Here is a 26,507-nt window from a genome sequence, read left to right on the forward strand (position 1 = left end):
GCATATTCTATACTGAAGGATAGTTAAGAGACATAACTAAATGCAGCAGGTGATTCTGAAATGGATCCTTTTGCTATAAAGGACATTGTTAGGATAACTGGTAAAAATCTATTGGGGTCTAAGTTTAGATGGCTGTAATAGATCAAAGTTAATTTTTTTATTTTGATAATGTATTGCAGTTATGTAGGAAAATGTGTTTGTGGGAAATGTGCACTAAAGATGTTTGGGGTTATATTCATTTTCTGCTGCTATGTAAGATATCACCATAAACTTAGCAGCTTAAAACAACATGCATTTATTAGCTCACAGTTCTGTAGGTAAGCAGTCTGGGAGGGCTTGGCTAGTTCTCTGCTTAGGGTCTCATGAGGCTGAAATCAAGACATTGGCTGGCCTGAGCTCTTATGTGGACGATCAGGGGAAGAATCCCCTTCCAAACTCATTCAGGTTGTTGGTAGAACCCAAGTCCTTGCAGCAAAGGACTGATGTCCCCATTTTCTTGCTGGCTTTTGACAAGGGGTTGCTCTCAGCACCTAGAAATTTCTCTCCAGTCTTTGCACTTGGCCCATGCCATTTTCAAAGCCAGCAATGGTGATGCATCCAAGCCTTATCATGCTTTGAATTTCTCTGACTTCCTCTTCTGCCAACAGCCATATAAAACTTTCTCCTTTTAAAGGGCTCATGTGAGGGGCCGGCCCGGTGGTGCAGCGGTTAAGTGCGCACGTTCCACTTCAGCGGCCTGGAGTTCACCGATTCGGATTCTGGGTGCAGACAAGGCACCGCTTGGCAAAAGCCATGCTGTGGTAGCCGTCCCACGTACAAAGTAGAAGAAGATGGGCACGGATGTTAGCTCAGGGCCAGTCTTCCTCAGCAAAAAGAGGAGGATTGACAGCAGTTAGCTCAGGGCTAATCTTCCTCAAAAGATAAAATAAAATAAAATAAAGGGCTCATGTGATTAGATTAGGCCTACCTGGATAATCTCCCTTTGCCACATAATGTAACATAATTGTAGGAGTAACATCAAGAGGTGAAAGTCATAGGGGCCATCTTAAAATTCTGTCTACTATAGGATGGATGGGGCATTAGACTATTAACTTACTCTCAAATAATTCATGGAAAAAATTCTCTGCAGTTCTGGTTCCAAGTAAGATGGAATAAATACATTTTAACTTTCTCTAGCACTGAACACAGCTTTGAAAACCAGACAGAATGCATGGTGCAGCTATTTGAGGTCTCTGTAAATATTAAATAGCAGATATATTGGGGAAGAACACCAAAATTCCAAGTTCCACCAAATTGGTAGATTTAAACAAGACCCAAAATTTCATAACATAATATTCAATGTCCAGTATATAAACCAAAATTAAACAGCATATAAAGAAGCATGAAAATCTCAAAAAGCATGAGAAAAGGCAATCAACAGACACCAGTGATGAGATGACAGATGCTGTAAATATTTGATAGACTTTAAAGTAGGTAGTACAAAATTGCTCAAAAGAGCTATCACTCTTGAAAATCTAATTAAAACTGAAATTGTCAGAAAGTAAATAGAAAATATAAAAAAGAATTTAATGGAAGTTTCAGAACTGAAAAAGTTAATACCTAGATTTTAAAACTCACTTGATGGACTCGGTGGAAAGATGGACATGACAGAAGAAAGAGACAGTTAACTTGAAGATAGATCAATAGATATCGTCCAATTTGAACAACACCCTAGACAAAATCAATAAGCTTAATAGCCCTATAACTATTAAAGAAATTGAGTTCACAAGCTTTAAACCATCCAAAAATAAAACTCTAGGTCCAGATGGTTTCACTGGCATATTCTACCAAACATTTAAAGAAGAAATAGCACCAGTTGTACACACTCTCTTCTAGAAAATAAAACAAGTGGTAGGCAAAATAATGATCCTCCAAAGATCCATGCCCTAATCCCTGGAACCTATGAATATGTTATGCCACATGGCAAAAGCTATCAGCTACATTTGCTGATTTGATTAAGAGTTTGAACCTTGAGATGAAAAGATTGTCCTGGATTATCTAGGTGGGCCCAATCTAATCCTTAAAAGCAGAGAACATTTCCTGGCCTGGTCAGAGAGATGAGATGAAATAAGGAGGAGGAAAGATTCAAAATGTGAGAAGGACTTTACCAGCCATTGCTGGTTTTGAAGATGGAGGAAGAGGGTCATGAGCCAAAAAATGTGAGTGGCCTCTGGAAGGTGGGAATGGCCCTTAGCTGACAGACAGTAAGAAAACATGGATCTCAGTCCTACAACCACAAGGACCTGATTTCTGCCAACACTCTTTGTCAGCAAAGAAACGCATGTTCCCCCTAGAGCCTCCAGAAAGGAATACAGCTCTGCCAACATCTTGATTTTTGGCAAGTGAGATCTATGTTTGACTTATGATCTAGATAATTATAAGATAATATATTTGTATTGTTTAAGGACATAAATTCGTGGTAATTTCTTCCTGCAGCAATAGAAAACAAATAAAGAGGAAGAAGTATGTCCCAGATCATTTTACAATGTCAACATTACTCTGATACCAAACCAAAGAAAATATAGTACAAATAAAGAAAACTAAGGGGGCCAGCCCCATGGCCGAGTGGTTAAGTTTGTGCATTCCATCTTGGTGGCCTGGGGTTCACTGGTTTGGATCCTGGGCACGGACCTACACACCACTCATCATCTATGTGGCAGCATCCCGCATAGAAGAACTAGAAGGACTTACAACTGGGACATACAACTATGTACTGGGGCTTTGGGGAGAAAAAAAAGAGGAAGATTGGCAACAGGTGTTAGCTCAGGGCCAATCTAAAAAGAAAGAGAAAACTAAGACCAATATCCCTCCTATTACCAGATTGAATTTCTTAATATATAAAAAGAATATCTACCACAAGTAGTAGAAGTGGGAGTTTATCCCAAGAATGAAAGTCTAATTCAATATTTGAAAGTCAATCAATGCAATCCACCACATTAAGAATCTAAACAAGAAAAACCACACCAGCATAGCCATAGATGCAGAGAAGTCTTTTGACAAGATAAAACATCTATTAATGATAAAAACTCTCCACAAACTATAAATAGAAGTCAACTTCCACAACCTGATAAAGGGCTTCTACAAAAAACCTCCAGCTAACATATTTAACTGAGAGATCGAATATTTTCTCTCGAGACTGGGAACAAAGCAAAGATACCCACTCTCAGCACTCAGATTCAACATCATAATGGAAGTTTTATCCAGTGCAACAAGGCAAGAAAAAGAAATATAAGGTATACAGATTGGAAAGTAAAAAATAAAAATTTTCCTATTTGTGGATGACATTATTGTCTATGTGGAAAATCCCAAGAAACATATGTCGGAAAAGAAGAAATAAAACCCAAACAATTGGATGTGAATAACCAAAAAAGATGAACTTCAACACATACCTCACAACTTAGAGAAAAATTAACTCAAAATGCAACATGTACATAAATATAAATTTACATTTAATTATATGTAAATGTATTAAATATAAGTGTAAAACATAATGTAAATCATAAAATGTAAATATAAAACATAAAAATATCTTGATAACTTCTAAAAGAAAACATAGGAGAACATCAATGTGATCTTGGCTTTGGCAATGAGATTTCAGGTATGACACCAAAAGAGAAGTTTTCATGTATGAAATCTATATAAGAAAAAAATGATAACTGGACTTTAACAAAATTAAAAGCTAGCTTTTCCTCTGTAAAAGACACTGTTAAGAATGTGAAAAGACAAGCCATACTGGAAGAAAATATTTGCAGATCGCATATCTCATAAAAGATTTATATCCTGAATGTTTAAAACTCACCAAAAGAAAACAAAACACTGGATTAAAAAATTGTCCGTGGGGCTGGCTTGGTGGCGTAGTGGTTAAGTTTGCACACTCTGCTTCAGGGGCCCAGGGTTCAGCAGTTTGGATTCCGGGCATGGACCTATGCACCGCTTATCAAGCCATGTTGTGGAGGCATCCCACATATAAAATAGAGGAAGATGGGCACAGATGTCAGCTCAGGGCCACTCTTCCTCAGCAAAAAGAGGAGGGTTGGCAGCAGGTGTTAGCTCAGGGCTAATCTTCCTCAAAAAAAAAACTGTCAAAATATCTGAACAGTCACTTAACCAAAGAAGATAATCAAATGGCAAATAAGCATATATGAAAATATGTTTGATATTGTTAGTCATTAAGGGAATGCATATTAAAATTACAATGAGGTACTAGTGTACATCCATTAGAATAGATAAAATTGAAAAAAAAAACTCCAAAATTGCAAGAGCTCATGAGGATGTCGAACAAGAGGAACTCTCATTCATTGCTTGTGGGAATGCTAAATGATACAGCTACTTTGGAAAACAGATTGGCAGTTTAATATACAGTTAAATATATACTTATCATATGCCCAGGAATCCCACTTGTATGTATGTGCCCAAGTAAATTTCAAACTTTCAAGGCAAAAAGCATCAAATGGGATAAGGCCACTTCCTGGACTGTGTTTGCTTCCAACACATTACTCGAAATTTATTTCTTAATCTTTTTATCTCTTTCAGACACCTTTCTATCTTATCTCCTGCTCCTCCTCTTAGCCTTATACCACCACCACCAGCACAGAGTTCCTGGTCCAGTTGCCCACAGAGACCTGCTTTGTTCCAGGGAAGTACGTTCCTCCTCCTCTGGACCAGAGGCTAACTGACCTCAACGCAAAATGGAAGTGCTACAGAGAAAAAGACCTGGACAAGAGGGACTTATGTAAACCTTGGCTCTTGGTCATATGAGAGCCTTACATCACCACTGAGCTCGCCCTCCCCTCACAATGAACCCCTGGGGCCCACCCCCCCCCCTCAGTTGGCAGACAGTGCAGCAGGAACCCTCACCATATTCCTGCCACATACACACTCACAAAGACACCCCCCGCCGCCCCTCTGTGCAAGGAGCCCCATCACACACTGCCCTGTCATTCATTCCAGCCCTTGCCAATCTGAGGGGCTATAAGTGACATCACAGCCTTAGGTTGGAGTTTGCCCTTCTCTGGTTACTAGTGAAGGTCTCCATTCGCTCCCCACCCTACTCCCGCCAGACCTTGGCCTTTTCTGCTTTTCTCTTCTCTGCTTCCTGGTTACCTGCCTCTCCTGCCACCTCCCTCCCTCCTTCTACCTTCCGCCCCAGCAACCAACGCCCACTAAGTACCTTGCTTTTGTCATGCAAGGTGGCAGAGATCTAAAGTGTCATTTTTACTAATTCTCAGTGTATTTCTGCATAGTTTCTTTCCCTTTCTTTTTGAATTTCTTTTTTTGAGGAAGAATAGCCCTGAGCTAACATCTGCCGCCAATCCTCCTCTTTTTGCTGAGGAAGACTGGCCCTGAGCTAACATCTGTGCCCATCTTCCTCTCCTTTATATGTGGGATGCCTGCCACAGCATGGCTTGCCAAGCGGTGCCATGTCCACACCGGGATCCGAACTGGCAAGCCCCGGGCCGCCTCAGTGGAACATGTGAACTTAACTGCTGAGCCACCAGGCTGGCCAATGAAATTTTTTTATTTTATTTTATTTTTTTGTGAGGAAGATTGGCCCTGAGCTAACATCTGTTGCCAATCTTTCCCTTTTTGCTTGAGGAAGATTTTGCTGAGCTAACATTTGTGGCAACCTTCTTCTATTTTATGTGGGATGCTGCCACAGCATGGTTTGATGAGCAGTGCTAGGTCAGCACCTGGGATCTGAACCTGCGAACCCCAGGCCACCAAAGCAGAGCGAGTGAACTTAACCACTATGCCACTAGGCGCGCCCCTGCATAGTTTCTTTTTAAATTATAAATACAATAAACGTATTTTCATTTTGGAGGAGACAAGTTTGTTTTTTTTTTTTGAGATCTTCAAGCTTCAGATTCAACTTTATCATTACATTTTTCTCATTTCTTGGTCATTGGTTGTTTTAAATTTTACTTTAGAAACTTCAGGAAGATGCAAGAGATTTGAAAAAGAGTTCAAGTTTATGCTCCTATGAAGAGGTAACATCATTAACATTGTAACCATAATTCACTTCCATGTAAATGATACCTGAAAATTTTAAGGAGATCAGGAAGGAGAGAGATCTTAATAGAGAGTGTGGCATTATTGTCACAGTCATTAAGTAACTATTAAAGTAAAAAAGGGTTTGCTGCCATCGCATATCCTTAACAAGGTGCATTTTGACCTGTTTGTTCCCACAAGTATGTATGCAACACACACATCTACATACAGCAGTCCAGATGGACCCATTCTTCATTAACAGTGCAGACTTTGACACCAAGCTTCCGTATCGTCTCTTACGCTGTTGAATTGAGCTGGACAATCCAATACAACTCCTCTAAAAAAAAATAGCATTCAGTGTTGGTTCATTTCCACATTAAAAAAGTTTATTAACTACACAATAATAGCTGTAGATAATGCTTACACAATGGATCTCCAAAACTGCCATTTATGAAGTACTTGTTATATACCAGGTGCATTAATTGGATATTCACCTTTAATCCTCACAAAAATCCTTTGAGGTAGGCTTTTGTATCATCCCAATTTTACAGATAAACTTAGGTATATAGTTTAAATAACTTGCCCAAAGTCACACAGCTAGTAAGTGTGGAGCTGAATTTGAATCCAGATCTGTTTGGCACCACCACCTGTGGTCATAGTCAATACGCTATATTGGAGGCTCCCAGAAATATTGGGATCCTTCAGAGCTCTTTCATAGACCTTTTTTCCTTCTCAAAATGTTGTATTGCTGCTGTAACAAATTACCACAAGCTTACTGCCTTAAAATAACAGAAATGTTACAGTTCTGGAGGCCAGAACTCTGGATTTTGAATTTTATAGGGCTAAACTCAAGATATTGACAGGACTGGTTCTTTCTGAAGGTTCTAGGGGAGAATCCATCCCTTTCCCCCTCCAGCTTCTGTTGGCTGCCAGCATTCCTTGGCTTGTGGTTGCACCACTACAATTTCTGCTTCCATTATCACATTGCTTTTTCATCTTCTGAAGTCAAATCTCCCTGAGCCTCCCTCTTATGAGGATATTTTCAATTACATTTAGGGCCCATTTGGATAATCCAGGATAATCTCCTCATCTCAAAATCTTTAACTTAATCACATCGGCAAAGTCCCTTTTATCATATAAGGTAAAATTCACCTGTTCTAGGGCTTGAGGACCAGGATATCTTTGGGAAAGATATTCAGCCTACCACAACAACCAAATGGTCTTATGATTTTCACTTTCATATAAGCATTGACTCCCAAATCTGTGCCTCTAGCATATATCTCTCTTTTGGGCTCCATACTGTTTTATCCAACTTACTTTTGGACTTTTACACCTAAACGTCTTACCTCGAACTAAATATGTTTTCTCTCTCAGTTTGTTCTCCACACCCAAAATCTCTCTCTGGAGTCTCTGTCTAAATTAATGACACCAGGATTCAACCAGTTCCCTAAGCCAGACTTTCTTTCTTAGTGTCTACATCCAATCAGTCAGCAAGACCTGCTGTTTATACCTCCCTTAAACTACTGCAACGGCCTCCTTTCTGGTCTCCCAGAGACCTGAAGTATTGCCCTTATCCCGTAAAAGGGTGATTCCAGAATCCCATATAGGAATATGTTACATTCAATAATCCTAAAACAGCCCTGTGAAGTTGGCGTATCTTTGGGAAATCTACATTTCGCTTTTGTGGAATTCTCAAAGACAAGAAGAACCTGACATGTACAGAACATTTTCATGTATTCTCATATCAGCTTTTAGCTATTATTAGAGATGAACTCCACTTGTGGGATGTTTAGAAGATGGAGTAAGATGTGGCTCTTGGGGGGCAACTTTATGTGCTGAGAAACCATTATGCTACATCCCTGATATAGTTTTAGTCTGGATCCAGTTTCTCCTATGGCCTTTGTGTAAATACACATTACATTACTCTTACTTGGATTTTTTTTGCTCTGCTCTCATCCTTGCTACCTCCTCACACCCCCTGATATTCTATTCCTACCATTCCTATGTTTCCTTCCACTCAGTCTCTGGACACTTGCTCTGGGACTGGATCGTAGTTGAATGAGACAGGGCCAACCTCGTTCTCTGTGACTCTTTCTGATACTTCAATTCTTGCAAATTTGCTCACATAGTCTTTCCACATCAAGATCTGATACAATACATTAGGTTTTTCTTATTAAAGTACATTCTTCTTTTTGTCTTAACTCCCTAAGTCTGCTCCCTGTCCACCTTAATTAGATACTTAGATGTTCTCAAGCTCCCTAACTCTCACCCTCCCACAGGAGTCTGATCATATCTATGCTGTGTAGATATTGCTATTTTAACTCTCACAATAGAGTCTTGGTGACATGTGGTGGTCTGTCCCAACAAGTTGGCCCATGGAATGATTTCTTAAACTATTGCCAGAAGCAGAATTCAGCCTGCTGTCCTTGTCTTGGTGTTCCTCTTAAGTTGTTTGTATAATCTATCACCACATGCTTGCAGACAATCAAATTTTTCAATCTTGATTTTAGATTCTCATTCAGTCACCTTTTCTTCTGGAGGGCTGACGAAATATCTCTGCCCTCCCCCCACCCACCGCCCCCACCACCACTACCACCAACTCTCAATTTTGAAAAAATTAAAACCTACAAAATATTTCAAGAATAAAGTGAATACCCATATACTCTTAATTCCTTTATCTAGATTAGATTCACCAATTAATATTTTGCCAATTACTTTCTCTCTCTTGCTATTTATTTATTTGCCTTCTTTTTTCTATTGCTGAACTATTTTAAAGCTAATCATAGACAGTGTAATACTTGCTTCCTAAAAGCAAGCACAGTCTCCTAAACAACCACAATACAATGATCACATTCAGGAAATTTAGCATTGATATATTATTATCTAATCTACAATCCTCATTCAAATATTATGTTTAGTTGCTATGTCTTTTAATCTCTTTTAATCTAGAACAGTTCTCTAGCCTTCTTTCTTTCACAGCATTGACATTTTGGTGAGAATGTGGAGCAAGTGAAATTCTCATACATTGCTGGTATGAGTACAAAATGGTACAACCAATTTGGAAGACTGACAATTTCATACAAAATCAGTCACCTTTCCAATCCTCAGCAATTCTACTCCTAGGTGTTTACCCAAGAGAAATAAGAACATATATGCACAAAAAAATATACAACAACGTTCATAGTAGCTATATTTATAAAAGCTTAAAAAATGGAAACAACTCATATGTCCAAAACATCTGAATAAATAAACAAATTATTGTATGTTCACACTATGGAATAATAATTTAAAAAGAATAAACTGCCAATACACACAACTATAAGGATGAATCTTAAAAGTATTGTATTTTGTGAAATGTGTGAAAGACACTAGACACAAAAGATTACATACTTTATGATTCCATTTATCTGAAATTCTACAACAGATAAAAGTAACATAAATTGATAAAAAATAAGCCGAATGGTATTTGCAGGGAGGAGGGTGGCTGGGAAGAGGACAGGAAAATTTTTGAGTGATGGAAATGTCCTATTTTACACTCATTTAATTGTATACGCTTAAAATCTCACTGTATCCAAATTTTATCTCATTTTTTTTAGAGAGTGTAAATCAGAAGATAAGCACCATGAAGGCAGGAACTTTGTTTTCTTCACTGCTGTGTCTCAAGACCTAGCCAAGGGCCAGGGAACTTAGCAGGGGCTCAATAAACACTGGGTAATAAAGAAGCAGACCTTGGAAATCAGCTACATTAATGATTGTCAAATGTATAATGGAGATTTTAACTCTCAACCCTAGAAAGCATAGGTATGTGTTGTGTTTGAAATGTGATATTATTAATTCACTTCCTGGGTTACTAAGAATCCTTTTAATAAATAACAAGGGCTCTGAAATAAGAAAATGGCTAGTCCAACAAAAGTGTTTCCGACTTTAAACCTACTCTTTTCCTGTGTTTTTCAAAATGCCTCCATTTTCCTTGGTAAGCCTCCAGGATTAATGAATAAACTGCCTAAAAGTGATGAGTACATGTCCATGAAGGGTTATGCCCATATGGCTGGATGACATTTATCTTAGTCCAAGTGGTCAATATCAGCAGGTGGCTTAATATAGTCTTAGGAGAAAAGTCTGGGATGGGTAAATTGATTTTGGCTAGCACCACCTGACACATAGTAGTCATCCAGTACGCATTTGTTGAATGCGTAAATAAATGAAATGTAGATTTGGCAGTCTCCAGCAAATGCAACTGAGGGTATATCCTTCCAGTATTTTTCTATACCTGTGTATTTACTAAAGAGAATTAGGAATCAGTTTTGTAATGTTTTTGAAAGTTATGTTTGTTGCTATTATATTTTTGAAAAATGAATATCAATTTATGGGAGAATATTTAGAAAATAGCTATGAAATGCCACCTTGTGACCAAAGACAGAAATACAGCATAAATTTAGCTGACAAGGGAGAGTGGCAAGGAGGTAGCATAGAGAGGGGAAGCTTCTCAGCCAGGACCCGCAGAGGTCTGACACTTATACCAGGTTCTTCTCAGAAGATGCAACAGAAAGCAAACAAGGAACTAACTGGAAGAGCTAACAGCCCCTACATTAGCTAAAGAGATAAAAGAACAGAATTATACTATTTTGACCTTTATGACTTTTTTCTAATTATAGAAACTCCACATACTCACTGAAAAAGTTAAAACTGGAAATACAGTGAAGGATAAAGATGAAGTTATAAATTTCCCATAATAACACCATCTAGAAATATTCACTTCAAGTATTTTGATATTTATCCTTAACCAGTGTGTGTGTGTGTGTGTGTGTGTGTGTGTATTTGTGTTGCAACTGGCTTTTTCACAAAACGCTATGTCAGGAACAGCTTTCCATGTCAATGATATATTTCTACACTATATTTTGTAATTCATGACAGTAAGATTTTCCTCATGATTTCAGATTTTCTGGCAAGTAACTAAATAAAATGGAAATGTGGAGAGAATTTTTTTTTCTCATCCTACAATACAGAAACAGCACCAGAATGCATAAATGATACAACTGTATAGAGAATTCAATTATTTCTTTTATAATTCCAAATGAATTACAGTTATTCCATTTAGTTCCTGTACTATTTCCTTCTTTCAGGCAAGGGAGGAGGGAGGATGAAAGGAACGAGCCTAGGCTTTTGCTTTCTAAGGGTGGTATAGAGTCAAAGAAGCACTGATTTTTTGAGTTATCTCACCATCACCTAATGGTGAGAATGATGATGATGACGACAATATTGATGATGATGATAATCAAAGATCTAGCATTCTCTGAAGGCATATTATATGCTAGGAATTTCATATAGTGTTCTGCAACTACTTCACAACTACTTACAAGACTGTTGTCTTGTGGGTTAGACTCATTTTACAGATGAATGAACCAGTCTAGCCTCACACTTCTTACAAGCAGAAAATCCAATTCTAGCCAGTGCTTTACCTTTATACTGGGTCCACCCTTTCAGATGATGGGCTTCCAGGGCTTTGCCACTGCTTGTCACAAACCTTCACAGTATGTGGCCTGTGCCCAACAGGGATCCATTGAGTATTCACTCAATACCACCCATTGATCATGATCATGATGATGATAATTATGATGATGATAACAGCAATGACGGTGGTAGAGAGGAAATTTGCTCTTTGGTTCTAAGAGTTTTATATCTGCAGACCCCACGAATGGCCTAGTCTCCAAGATAGTAGGTGTCCTCCAAGAAAGAAAATAAGTGATTTGTGCAAGGTCATATACTGCAAGGGGAAAAGCCGAGATTAGAATCCAGGTTTATGTAGCTCTAAGGCCATATACTTAACCACTTTGCCTTCTTAAACCCAAGAATTTGAATTTCATCTTCACCTTATTGCCCAACTAGTCCTTTAGGATGTCAGAAAAAATGATAATGACTCCTCAGGTGACAGATCTAAAGAACAAGGGTCATTATGGCATTGCTTCCTCCACCATCAATGCCTTCAAAAGCATCTTCACACCAATTCACAGCTTGACTGTCCTGGCCCCCAAGTCGTGGGCTGGGCCTGCAGTGCACAGGGGTGTTCACACATGAGGTGAAACCCCTTTTCTCTTGAGCTGCAGGACCACGTGCCTTTGCAAGCTCCCTTTCCCTGGGGTCTCCTGTGCCTCTGGGCCTGGGCTGGCGCAGACAGCAGAAGCATGCATCAGGCACACACAGAGCTAAAGTCACCGCAGAACCACCCAAACAGGCTGGGGCCCATCTGAGGCCCTTCTGGAAGTCTGAGAAAGGTGGGCGGGAGAGAGATGAGGGAGGTCTTATCTGATATCTATCCCCATTTTCACCCCAATTGTTTTGGGAGCAGCTTCACTGGATTCTGAGAGAAGGGTCAGCCGATTCTGCTTTAACTCCAAGTTACCCAGTCAGACCCATGTCAGACAACTGATTGGCCAAAGACTATCATGACCAATGTTTCCAGTTAGGAATCCTTGGGGCTTTATCTCCTCCCCTACAAAAGGCTCCCAAAAGAGGAAGGGAAAAAGGGGGAAGGGCAAAGGTCTCTGACCTGTGATGGGGACAGTCCCTGTCCTACAGGTATGTCCAGGACAGCCCAGCCATCAGCCTAGGAGGGTCTGTTATGTTTTTCCTGCTGCAGGCTGGAGCAGAGAAACCAAAGTCAGACCTCCCTGCAGAGGAGTGTGGCTTGGGTGAGGCCTTCCAAATTCTACCTGAGCACCACCCCTCAGGGCACCAGGGAGCTGGATTCATCCGTCTTGTAAAACTGCCACAGTGAGCCCCTGGACCTTCACCGCATTCCAGCCAGAATCCAGCCCGACCGGCATCCATCAGGCTGCCATAATCTTGAACACTGGTCTAGAGATGTGAAGATCCCCCAAGATGACATCATACAGTGAAAAAATAAAAACAGACGAAGCCAAAGGGCACAGGGCTGGCTCACTGTTTTGTGAGCTGATCACAAAAAGAGAACTTGGAGATACTTTACTCATATTGGAAGGAGTGAATGCATGGCCAAACGTGGTGTTCAGTCAAGAACATCTTATATTACCTTCCCTCCCTTTGCTTTTTATTTTGTCTTTCTTTGTTAACGGGAATCTTTTAAATTTTATGTATAAATCTGTCAATCTTTTCCTTTGAAAGTTCATACTTAAAAAAAATAAACACTGTTACAGGCTTCTACTTTCTGAATTTCAATAAAAATTCAACAATATTTTCTTCTACTTATTTTATGGTTCATATTTGTAATAATGGAAAGCATACCCTATATGCCGGTTGTCCTCAAGCTTCAGTGTGTATCATAATCACCTGGAGGCGCTTGTTAACTGTAACTTCTACAGTCCACCTCCAGTCAATGGGTCTTAGGTGAGGCTCAAAAATCAGTACAGATGTTCCCCAGGTGATGCTGATGCAGGTGATTATGCAAGACTAATAAAACATTTGGAATGCAACCCACTCCATGCATTGTTTCTTTTCGTAATTGCTTGTCATAATCCTAGAGAAATAAAGAGTTATGGAAGATTGAGTCCATAGCAGAATTCGGAGAAACCTACTGGTTCCTTAGTAATAATCAGTCAAGAAATCAATTAAATATTAAAATATGATGTGTCTGTTAAACACAAGTATGTGGGGATATCAGAAGGAAAAGATAGTCTTTGTTTCCTCTGTAAGGGAAATATAATTCCTAACATTTACATAGTAGCCATTCTACTTCAAGTGCATTTATAAAGTTCTTAGTGCCTTTGCAAGTTTTTTTTTCCCCACATTTCAACTGGAGATGGGATGGGGTGAAGTGGACTATTCCTTTAGATCTATTTCTTGCATCACTCTGTGCAACTTGCACATGCCCCTCAAGTCTTCTGAACCAGTAAGGGAGGGGTGCTAGGAGCCTTCAGAGAGAAATCAACTCACAAGAAAAGGAAGACAGGGGCCACCCTGGTGGCACAGCGGTTAAGTTCGCACGTTCAGCTTTGGCTGCCCCGGGTTCGCCGATTTGGATCCCAGGTGCAGACCTATGCACTACTTGTCAAGCCATGCTGTGGTAGGCGTCCCACACATAAAGTAGAGGAAGATGGGCACGGATGTTAGCTCAGGGCCAGTCTTCCTCGGCAAAACAGAGGAGGATTGGCAGTAGATGTCAGCTCAGGGCTAATCTTCCTCAAAAAAGAGAAAGTCAAGGAAGACAAAACCTGAGTCCTTAGACTTAGAGAGGCAACTCTGACTACAGCATGACATCTTTCAGTCAAACTTGTACCCCCGTCCAACTCCCAAAATGGATTCATCATGCCTGACTCCTATGGAGAGGAGGGTTCCTGCGATTGAAAACGGAAGGGGCCGTTTTGTTAAGAACGCTGAAAAACATTGTGGCTCATGCAATCCTGCAACAGTCCCCACCTGTGTTCAGTGTTACACAACAGCAGAGAGGCTTTAGAAGACAGAGTGGGGATTCAACCCACTAGGGACTCGAGGAAACTCAGTGCATTTTCGCACTCGAGAACTCCAGTGCACCAGCCACAGTGGGGGCCAGCAGAGAGCAAAGGACCCAGCAGGAGAGGCAGCAGTGCTCAGCAGGCATGGCAGGACCCAGGGGAAGAGACAGGGGTGAGGCTCAACAGCAGAGGACTGACAAGGAAGCCCCCACCTCCCTGCCTGTTGGACTTGTTCCTGAGCAGGCTGAGTCAGGCCAGGGCCCTCCCTCAAACAGCTGATGTCCGACAGTGGGTTGGGGTTCAGTATGCACAGCCAGGAGCAAGAGCCCAGCAAGCACAGCTCAGTCACCTTGGTTCTTCCCCTCAGCAGGCCCGTGAAGCAAATGTTTTCCCCACGAAAAGATCAAGTCTTAAGCAAGTGCATCTGTAATAATTGCCAGTTTTATTCCTCTGGCTGAGACATCCAGAGGCAATTTGAGGTTTACATTTTTTAATAGTTCTTTCATCAAGAGTTTAGGTGCCCCCATTGCCCTTATAAGCTGGTTGCAAATTATTTGATTGACTCTTACTTATAAAAAAAATTTTAATTTTTTGTTTGTGTGACACGTGTTCATTAAAAAATACATATAAGCAAAAAGAAAAACTCACACCACACAGAAATAAGCACAGTTAAGTTTTTGATATATGTATGTATGTATGTATGTACACACGCACGCACACACACACACACAATTTGGGATTTTTATCCTACATATGTGAGCTGATACTAAATATGCTGCTTTGTAACCTGTTATGTTTTACTTTACAATATGGAATGAACATATTTTCATGCATATATGTGAAACTTCCCAATTGAAAAACAGACCTAGAGAATGGTTTAAAATACAAAATCCAGTGAGATGCTGGTAACAAAGAAACTACCTAAAACAAAATTCCACCAGATGATTAAAAGTAAAACGAAGGTCAAAGATACATCAGAAAATGCTAACAGAAAGAAAGCAGGGGCCAGATTTTAATATCAGACAAAAAAAGAATTCAAGGCCTAAAGCACACAGGATAAGGACGGCTGCGTGAATGTCTTTGCTTCCAATGCATCATCACAAACTTGTTTCTTACTCTTCTTATCTCTTCCCTAAGCCTTTCCAACTCATCTACTCCTCTAATCATTTCTTCAGGGTCCAAATGCCTAACGGGAGTGTCCTCTTTAAATCCCTGGCCAGGTTGAATCAGCCCTCCTCTAAGGTTTCCTTCTGCCTCCTGGCTTACACCTTCTTCGGAAGGTTGAGGATTTCCTTCTCCCTCCTGTGGTACATCTTCCGAAGGGCGGTCTTCCTCAGCCTTTGGCATGTTCTGTGGTTTTCCTTCATTTTCTTCACAAGACTTTTGCATGTTGATTCTTTTTCTATTATTTCCTTTTTGAATAAATTAATCCTAGAAAACAAGGAAACAAAACGACTAGATGCCAGGCAAACAGACCAGCAGCCAGAGTATAGGTTCCCACAGAGACTGGTCTTTCCTCATTCACGTCACTAATTGTCAAAGTTTTCCAAGTAGAAAAAGGCTAGATCCTCAGGCTCAGAACTCCCCTGACTCCACCCCTTCCTCCACCTCCCTTCCCTCCCCCTCTCGCTCCAGCTCCATCTTCTCTCCTCCGGCTCCAGCCCACCATTTCCCAGCAGGCCCTGCTACAGGCCTCTCCTAGCACAGAAATGGGAGCAGCGCGGAAGCAATTAACCCCTCCCTCGCCGCTGGTGTCCAACACTCCCGCCCTTTCGGGCTTTCCCAAGCCATCCCAACCTCCTGCCTCTCACCTGAGACCGGCTGGTCCAGTCTCTGGCCTCCCCTCCCCTCCCCCTTCCACGTCTCTCCAGCCTCCCCCGCCCCCGCCCCCGCCCCATTTCCGCTGCAGGCTCGGCACAGGCCTCTGGCGCTTAATCCCGATGGGGAGAGGCTGCGGCGACCCCCGGATGTACTTTGGTGTCATCCAAACTCCCACCCCCACCCCTACCCCCACCCCAAGGGCCTAAGGCAATTGCACCCTTACACTGACCTGCAGGGATCCAGGGGATTTTCCTCCCTCTTCCCTCACTCGATTTGTGTCGCGCCCAAAAGACCAAGAGTCCTGCAGACCGACAGGAGTGCTTGGTGAGCAGGCCAGTACCTGAATCACGGGTCCCTTTCACGATTCTAGGCCTTGTTCGTCTAAAGTTTCCCCACGTCCTCATCCTCTCCCTCCTTTTAAGGCAACCCCACCCTCCCTCCCTCCCCAGTGCCCACTGGTTCCCTGCAAGCAGGGAGCGGGAGACGCAAGTTCTTTCCAAATTGTTTCTGTTTCTCTCTCGGGACCCTCAATCGGCTACCTTCTCCCTTTCTACCCCTACCCCCCTCCCACTAAACAACCCAAAATTTCCTGCACAAAAATGGGAGTTCGGCAGAACTGTAGTGTTGGGGAAGCAGTGCCTCCCTTGGTTTCTGCTTTCTGATTCCTAGACCCCAGGGTCCCCAAGGCAGCGCCCACCTTTGTACTGACCTGAAAGGATACGGGGCACTTTTCTCCTTCTCCAGCTATAAGGAGCTGCTACAGGGAAACAGGCCCTGGACTATAAGGACTTCTGCACACGTCGACTCCTGGTCACGTGACGGTCGCGTCATCAATGAGCTCGAGTCCTCAGTTACCCCTCCCATTTAACACTGCAGCCCGCCCCTTACATTCCCTCCACTTGATACTGTCAATCTTTTTTCGTATTTGCCAATCAGAGACAATAAAACCGGTATCTTCTCAGTGCTGTTTCTTTTCGCCTTTCTCGGATTACCAGGGCGATCAGCTTCTTGGCGTTAATCGACCATTTCTCTTTCTTCTTTGGGCAGTCATCTTTCTCTCTCTTGCTTCCAATCCGCCCACCTCGCCTCCTCCCCCAAGACCCTACAGTTCACCATTTCCCCTGGAGTCGTAACTAGCATTAAAATGAGTGAAGGTGGTAGATACGGGAGAGCTAGAAAAGAATCTAGGAATGAGGGTGTGGGATTTTTTTTTTCACTAGTTCTCTTGAATAGTTTCCTGTTTTGTTTGTTTTAAACAATCAGCATACTTTTTAAAAATGATCTTTAAAAAAAGATGCCACATAAGCATTGACACAATATGGAGGACACATTTACTTATATCCATTTTTAAGACTTTGGAAAAGTTTTCTAATGGCTACAAATGAAATGACAGTTTTCACAACAAAGTGATGTATTGGAAAATTTTTTAAAATTCTTAATAAAACAGCCCCTTTAAAAACTGACTCCCAAATTAATCTGTGGAAAGAGGCACAGTTTTCTCTTCTTAGCAATTTGATGAAAGGAATCTACTACTTTTTCTCTTTCTGGCTGAATTCAAGTCATCAAGTATTAGATGTCTGACCTTTTCATTGATGACTGCTGGATGGTTTCCACCTGGGTTTCAAATGGAGGCTTCAGACACACCTCTTATGTCCTCTGTAGGATCCGGTGCCTTGTTAGTCAGATGAGTCCATAGAAAAGCCTGCTTTCCGTGAGCGAACTTTATTTTGGAACTCAAATATGTTAGAAAATAACTCCTACACTCATGAAACACTCAGAAAAGAGAGAGTTCCCTGTATCTCACCATTGGTGTAAGGCTTATTAACAGGTGGAATTTTCATTCATTTATGGCACTCGAGATATTCTGGTATCATTCACTTTGTTCCATTAAAAAGAGAACCATGAACATGCATAATTGTTTTGATCAGATTGCAGAGAGAACAGCATCACTGTAAAAAAATTAGTTAAAGAGGAAACTGATTTCCTTGCAATCCAGAATCCACTGGTACTTGGAGGTATGTTGGTCCTGGGAATGGCAATCTGGCCGGTAGAGCAAGCCGGAGAGTCAGGGGAAGAAGGCAGAGAGAGGCCTCTTGCCTAGGATGGCCACAGTGGGATGTAGAAGCCAGCAACAGAGCCCACTATGGGGAAGGAAATGTTGGAAAAAATTAGTATTTTTGCTGGCTTAATGTGTTATAATTTATATTTAAGCATGAAGAATTTATTCCACAGTTGAGGGATACATTTTCTGTGATTTGAGGGAGAATTTTTAATACGAATATAGCTAGTGAATTATAAACATGTAATCATTAACTATCACAACATGTTTCCATTCTTTCAGATGTTATATTTAATGGAGGACAACTCTAATATATTTTTTAATTACTATCATACAGCAAAATTGACCCTTTTGGGGTGTACAGTTCTATGAAGTTTAGTAAATGTATAGGTTTGTGTAACCACCACGACAAGCAGGATATAGATCAATCACCCCCCAAAACTCCTTCATTCTACCCCTTTGTAGTCGTATCTTACCCCCTTCCCTGAACTCTGGCAACGACAGATCTATTCCCAATTCATATAGTTTTGTCTTTTTCAGAATGTTATATAAATGAAATCTACAATATGTCACATTTAGAGACAGGCTGCTTTCACTCAGCATAACACCCTGGAGATTTAAGTTGTTTCACATATCAATAGTTCATTCTTTCCTTTTTGTTGAGTAGTACTCTGTTATATGGATGTTTCCGTTTATTTTTCCATTTACCTACAGAGGACATTTGGGTTCTCAGCTTTAAGTAATTATGAAAAGAGCTGCTGTAAACATTTGTGTACAGGTTAGGCCCTTGTTGCTTCACACCGGATTATAGAGTAACCCCTTCTCTGACCTATGCGCCTTCAGCACCTCCCTCACCCTTCCAATTTACCTTGCATGTTACCATCAAATTAAACTTCACTCTTCCTTATTTTCAAATTGTCATTCTGCTGCTTGAAGGCCCTAGATGACTACCTCACCATCTGTGAAATAAATCCTACTTTCTTCATCCTGACATTCAGAGTTGATCAGAATTGAGGCTCAGGATGCATGTTCCCAGCCTTGTTATCCACTTCTCTGCCCCATCCAAAAGCAATTCTCATTCACTGTGCCCCACATATGCTTTCTTCTCTCTCTTTGTCCTTTCATGCATTCTCTTCCTCTGATTGCCCTCCTCTTTCTGCTAGATCCTGGCTCTCAGACAAAACTTTCTGCCTGCACAAAAATTGGAGAAGTTTCATTGTCCCTTCCTTTGCTTATTCTGCTCACGTGTAGTCAGAGCAACCCTAACACCATTTTTATGGAGCTATTGACAGAGGATATTGACCCTGTTTTCCTAAATACTCACGAGAGAGATCAGTCAACTCACTGGTGCATATGCGACAAAGAGCCAGGTGATACAAACCTTCAACTTCATCCTTGTCCCTGAGCAATTTCAGTGCATCAATATATCACTCAGCTACCTTTAAAATTAAGTTAATCACAGTACGTTTTAAATGTAAGTTGATTTTTGAAGATAATAGCATTATATTAAAGTAAAAACTATTTACCTTTAGAAAGGAATGAAAAAGGTGCACATACTAATTTTAACAATGAAGACATGAGTTCTGGACAATAAACACCCTGAGCCTCTGACCCGGTCAATGTCTTGTTTTTGTGCACCAAGAGGGCACTAGGGATAGCTCCAAAGCCCCGAGTCCTTCAGATGGTGTGAGGGGAGGAGAAAGGAGGCAGCATTTTACCATTCAAGAGCTCTTATACAAGACTATGATATCCAGAATATTGTTTTTTACATTCCCTTTAGAAGTCACTTCCATGGTTCCATGGTTTTGTGTTCTGGGGCTCTATATTCAGCAACTCCTCCTGCATATTTCTTCATTGCTGTTTCAAAGCTCATCCCATAGAAGAGCTTGAGATGGCTGTTCCTCTCCCTCACTTCTCTAGCATGCTGTGTATGGCGTAAAAACATCACTTCCAATGTGGCAAAATCTACTCCAGATCCAAAAGTTTGGCTGCATAGCGTGGACTCAAGTGGCCGCCATCTGAGATGATTTGCCCCTTCAGAGCGCAAACAGACGCAACACATTCCATCACTCTGCTCAACTTAGGTAGTCCACTCATGTTCTGATGTGAGTGGTGTGCACAGAGCCTAGGCTGATTTCCACTTAGATTGTATCTGCTTCAGAAAGTAATGTCTTTAACCATCCCTCCTGTCACTGCGCATCCTGACATTTGGAAATTTGACATGGATAAGTTTCAAAAGTTCCACAAACTGTTCAGAATACCCATTTGCCATGTCCAAGCAAATGAACTTAGCTTGAAGCGCAACTTCTATGATACTTCTCATCTCTTCCAGATAATTCTACTCACTTCTTGAACTCACAGCTAAATGCTGCACACATTGTGGATTATTGTGGCAAAGAGTTTCTAGTTATCCAGGGCATAATGGTTATGAATTGCTGTGAACCTGAAGTGCTGTGTCATAACCACTGCCATTTTAAATGTCCCCATGGTGTCCAGGTTAGCCACAGTGATAGGAATCCCTGAGTTGATCTGCTTAGACTTTTAATATGTGACAGAATGCTCAAGATCCCCTTCAGCTGGGTTCTTGAGATTGCTTTGCTTAAGCCTTGAGGTCCGCATCTATGCAGAGCATCTTGCTAGGTTGCTGGGAGGCACACTCCAGCTGTACTACAGCTTGGGCCAGGCAACTTTTTCCACTGGCAGAAGCAGAGTTGTTGGGGAGAAAGTGCTGTTGCTGCTGGCCGGATTCTTTTAAAAATTAAATTTATAAGGAAAGAAAGTCTTCGCTGACCTCTTGATTCTGCCCTAGTTGCCTGTGCTACATTATCCTTTAGACCTTGTTTTTACCCATCCTAACACTTGCACCCTGTTCTTTTGGCTTTCTACTTGTATCCCTCACATATCTGAAAGTGCCATAAGGACAAAAACCTTATCTGCTTCAACTTTGTAACCACTCCAATGTTGAAACATCAAGTTGGTAGAAACAATTTAAATTTCCATTAATATGGGAATGGTCACATAAATTATTCATACTGTGGAAATTGTGAAAATATAAAAAGCAATGAAATAATGCACGTATAGTGACATAGAATTATATTAAAATTATATTTTTGAGTGAAGAAAGTGGCCGAACAGTATTTAGAAAGTACTGTTCCAGGCACATACACATAATACATACATATATATGCACACAACTAATTTATTAAGTAGTTCCAATTTTCTGGTATAAACGTGGAATGATTTTGTCCTTTTCAGTAATTGTTGTCAACTGTGGTTTGTCAAATCTTCCCTTTCTCACTGAATAATAAATTCATTTAATGACATTTCAGTTTGTTTCCTCAACTATTCAGTGGCTTTCACTCCTTAAGACAGTTGTATTTTGAGTGCTTGAAACCATCTGGTCTATTTTTTAAACTTTTTGTTTTGAAATAATTTTACTTCTAAAGACATGTAGTGCAAACTTTCTGTATACCCTACACCCATATTTGCCTAATAATTATGATACATTTATAAAAACAAAAAAATAATATTTGTGCAATATTATTAACTAAATTGCAGACTTTATTCAGATTTCTCCAGGTTTTCCACTAATGTCTTTTTTCTGTTCCAGGATTCAATTCAGGATACAATCTTGCATTCAGTTAATGTCTCTTTAGTCTACTCTGTGACAGTTTCTCAGTCTTTCCTTGTTTTTCATGACCTTGACAGCTTTGAAGAGTGAAGTATTTTGTGGACTGTTCCTCAATTTGGGCTTTTCTGATGTTTTCTCATCATTCGATTAGGGTTATTGATTTGGGGGAAGACTAACACAGAGGTTAAGTGCCTTTTTCATCACAATGTCAAGGTTACATGATAACAATGTGACTGAACATTGGTGATGTAACTTTGATCATTTGCTTAAGGTGATGTCTGCCAGGTTTCTCCACTTGTAAAGTTACTATTTTTTGCTTTTCGTACTCTATTCGTTGGAAGCAAGTTACTAAGTCTAGCCCATATTAAAGAGGAGGGAATTAAGCTCTACCTCCTGAAGGGAGGAGTATCAAAGAATTTGTGGATATATCCTTGAAAACAACCACAGTAATTAATAAATATTTGGGGTCAGATAATTTGAGACTATGCAAACATTCTGTGGATTTTGCTTGGAGTAATTATTACTTTGAGGCTCTGATGTTAATTTTTTATATCCCTCATTTCCTTCTACATTTAATATTTCAAATTATTCTGTAAGGAAGATTTCCCCCTACCCCCATTTGTTGATTGATACAATTATTTGTTTCTATCAGTATGACTCACAGATTTTTAAATCTTTGGGGTTATAATCTAATACGATCATTATTTGGTTTTTTGCCCAAGTTGTTCCAACCTTGGCCATTGTCTATTTAAACCTAGTATATAGTTAAAGTAGTTTCAGAATTTCCATTATATACTCTTGTAAGAAACAAATATCCCAACCAGAACACAGCATTTATGTACAGTTCTTTCTGTCTTGAGCCTTATACTATCCAGTTAAAACACTTTTCCAGAGCAACTTAGGTCAGTTCTTTTTTTCCCTACCCTTTCCAGTGAGGTTATGGCATACATCTGTAACACAGTGAGATTCATTTGCCACAGTGTGCTTTCTATTTAGGGTTCCCCCTACATCTTGATTTATATATATTTTTAATTAGCACAGAGCAAAAGTCACACTTTGTGGTGTGCAGTTCTGTGAACTTTGACACATTCATATAGTTATGTATCAACCATGACAGTACCACACAGAAGAATTCTATCACTCTAAAAAATTTCCCTCGTGTGGCCCATTTTGTAGTCAACTGCTCTCCTCATCCCCATCCCTGAAGCCTCTTTTATATCCCTATGGATTAGCCTTTATATAATGTCGTATAAATGGAATCACACGATGTATATCCTTTTGAGTCTGGCTTCTTCCACTTAGCAAAATATATTTGAGATGCATGCACATTGTTGCATGAATCAGAAGTTTGTTTCTTTTCATCACTGAGTAGTATTCTATTGTACAAATGTACCGTAGTTTCTTTATATATTCACAAGTTGTAGAACATCTGGGTTGTCTCCAGCTTTCAGCAATTACGAATAAAGTTCCTATGAACATTTATGCACGGGTTTTTGTGGAACATAAGTTTTAAATTCACTTGAGCAAATACTTCAAAGTAGGATTGCTGGGTTGTATGGTAATTGTATGTTTAACTTTATAAGAAGCTGCCAAAATGTTCTCTAAAATGGCCGTGCCATTTTGCATTCCCACCAGCAGTGAATGAGAATTCCATTTGCTCCCCATGCTCACCAGCATTTGCTATTGCGTTGGGGTCTTTTTGTTCATTTTATGCCATTCTAATAAGTTTATAGTAGTATCTCATTGTAGTTTTAATATGTATTTCCCTATTTACTAATGACATTGATCATCTTTTCATGTGCTTATTTGCTGTCTGCATAAATTCTTTGACAAAGTCTCTGTTCAGATCTTTGCCCCCTCCCTTTTGGGGGGTTATTTTTCTCTTGCTGGATTTTAAGTCTTTTCTATCTTCTGGATGAAAGTTCTTTATCGAATATATGATTTGAAAATATGTTCTTCCAGTCTGTGGCTTGTCTTTTCATTCTCTTAACAGTGTCTCTCACAGAATAAAAACTTTTAATATTTATGATGTCAAATTTTTCACGTTATCTCTTGATATCATACCTGAAAACTCATCATCAAACACAAGATCATGTAGACTTTCTCCTATATTTTCTTCTAGAAATGTTATCATTTTACATTTAGGCCTATGATATGTTTGTTAAATTTTGTGTAAGATATTATGTGTGGATTGAGGTTCATTTTTTTTGCATATGGATATCTGACTTTTCCAGTACAGTTTGTTGAAGAGACCATTCTTTCTCCATTGAATTGCCTTTGTACATTTGTCAAATATCAGTAGACTATATTTGTGTGGGCTTATTTCTTGGCTTTCAATTCTGTTCCATTGACCCATGTATCTATTATTTCTCAGTTACCACACTGTCTTGATTAATGTAGCTTCATAGAAAGTCTTGAAATTGGATAGTGTGAATCATGCGTTTTTACTTCCTTTCATAATATTTTAGTTATTCTAGTTTCTTTGACTTTTCATTTCAATTTTAGTGCTATCACTAAAAACTCTATCAAAAAAAGCTTGCTCTAATTTTCACTGGGATATACACCACATTGAAGAGTTCGACTTCTTAACAACGTGATTTCTTCCAATCCATGAACACGATGTATGTTTCCCTTTTCAATATCTTCTTAAATTTCTTTTGATCAGTGTTTTATTGTTTTCAGCAAGCAGATCCTGCACATATTTTGTTAGATTTACACCTACATGATAAATTTTTTTGGTGATATTGTAAATGGTGTTTTTAAATTTCAAAATCCAATTGTTCATTTCCAGTATATAGGAATATAATTGACAAGTTGACCTTATATCCTGTGACCTTGCTAAGCTTATTTATTAGTTCTAGAATCTTTCAAAAATTCTTTAGGATTTTCTACATAGACAATCGTGTTGCCTGTGAACACAGGCAGTTTTATTTCTTTCATTCCCATCTGTATGCTTTATACTTCTTTTTCTTGCCTTACTGCATAGACTAGGACTTCCAGTACTGTGCTGAATGACGGTGGCGGGAGAGGACACCCATGCCTTGTTGCTCGTTTTAAAGAGTCTCTTGCCGTTCAGTATAAGGGTAGCTCTCCATTTTCTTACAGGTGCCCTTTTTTTAAGTTAAGGATTCCCTTCTATTCCTAGTATGCTAACAGGTTTTATCATGTATAGATGTTGAACTCCGTAAAATGCTTTTTTGGCATTTATTAATGTTATCATATGTTTTTTATTATTTAGTCTAACATGGTGAATTACACTGAGTGATTTTCAAATGTTAATCTAGCCTTACATTCCTGAGATGAACCCGACTTGATCATGATGTATTAATCTTTTTATATATTGCTGGGTTTACTTTGCTAATATTTTGTTAAGTAGTTTTGCATCTAAGTTCATAAGGAATATTGGTCTGTAATTTTCTTATAATATCTTTGTCTGATTTTGGTATTAGGGTTATGTTCGCCTTATAGAATGAGTTAGGAAGTTATCCCTCTTCCATTTTTTGGACGTGATTGTGTACAGCTAGTATTACTTCTTCCTCAAATATTTGTTAAAATTGACCATTGAAATAATCTGAGCCCGGAATTTTCTTGGATAGAAGACTTTTAACTATGAATTTAATTTCTTCAATAGATATATGGCAATTCACATTTTCTATTTCTTCCTGAGTAATTTTTCATATTTTTTGTCTTGTAATTAATTGATCCATTCCATCTAAGTTGTCAAATTCATGGACATAGTGTCTTTTGTAGTATTCCCTTACTGTCCTGTTAATGTCTGTGAGGTCTATAGTAATGTCTAATTTGAGATGTATACATGTTGTTGCATGAATCAGATGTTTGTTTCTTTTAATTACTTATTAATATTCCATTGTACAGAGGTACTATGTTTTCTTTATGTATTTACCAGTTGTAGAAAATCTGGGTTGTGTATGATGTCAGGTAAGGATCCAACATCATTCTTTTGTATGTGGATATCAAGTTGTTCCAGCACAATTTGATGAAGAGACTATTATCTTCCCATTGAATGGTCTTGACAAAAAATCAATTGACAATAGAACCATGGGTTTATTTCTGGACTCTGAATTCTATTCCACTTATCTGTATGTTCATTCTTATGCCAGTACCTCATTGCCTTGATTACTGTTGCTCTATATTAAGTTTTGAAATCACAAATGTGAGTCCTCTTTTTTTTTTCCAAAGACTTGTTGGGATATTTGGGGTTCCTTTCCTTGCAAGTACGTATGAATTTTAGAATCAGCTTATCAAATTCTAAAAAAATGTCCAGCCGGAGTTCTGATAGTGATTGTGTTGAATTTGTAGACCAATGAGGAATATTATCATCTTAGCAATATTAAGTCTTCCAATCCATAAACATGAGTTGTCTCTCCTTTTACTTAGATCTTCTTCAATTTCTTTCAACAGTGCTTTGTAGTTTTCACATTATAAGTTTTGCACTTCTTTTGTTAAATTTACATCTAGCTGTTTTGTTTTTTGATGCTATTGTAAATGGGATTGTTTTCTTAATTTCATTTTTAGTTTGTTC

At 39.5% G+C, this 26,507-nt stretch overlaps 1 protein-coding gene and 1 pseudogene across 2 annotated transcripts; both read right to left on the reverse strand.

Moving 5' to 3' along the window:
• Window positions 1-14,876: 14,876 nt before the first annotated feature.
• Window positions 14,877-17,315, reverse strand: TCEAL8 (transcription elongation factor A like 8). 2 transcript variants are annotated; one of them, XM_070606546.1, is made up of 3 exons: window positions 16,984-17,315; window positions 16,504-16,575; window positions 14,877-15,884 (listed from the first exon to the last, which is right to left on the reverse strand). In XM_070606546.1, the coding sequence occupies exon 3, from the start codon at window positions 15,840-15,842 to the stop codon at window positions 15,489-15,491; it is 354 nt and encodes a 117-aa protein (XP_070462647.1). In that variant the 5' UTR covers window positions 15,843-15,884; window positions 16,504-16,575; window positions 16,984-17,315; the 3' UTR covers window positions 14,877-15,488. The 2 variants fall into 2 exon arrangements, with proteins under 2 accessions (XP_070462647.1, XP_008509130.1); XM_008510908.2 differs by lacking the exon at window positions 16,504-16,575 and having other exon boundaries at window positions 16,984-17,101.
• A 2,739-nt stretch (window positions 17,316-20,054) lies between these two features.
• LOC103544058 (GMP reductase 1 pseudogene) lies at window positions 20,055-20,952 on the reverse strand (annotated as a pseudogene).
• Between the last annotated feature and the right edge of the window lie 5,555 nt (window positions 20,953-26,507).

The sequence above is a fragment of the Equus przewalskii genome, chromosome X (assembly GCF_037783145.1).
Source record: "Equus przewalskii isolate Varuska chromosome X, EquPr2, whole genome shotgun sequence".
Lineage (NCBI taxonomy): Eukaryota > Metazoa > Chordata > Mammalia > Perissodactyla > Equidae > Equus > Equus przewalskii.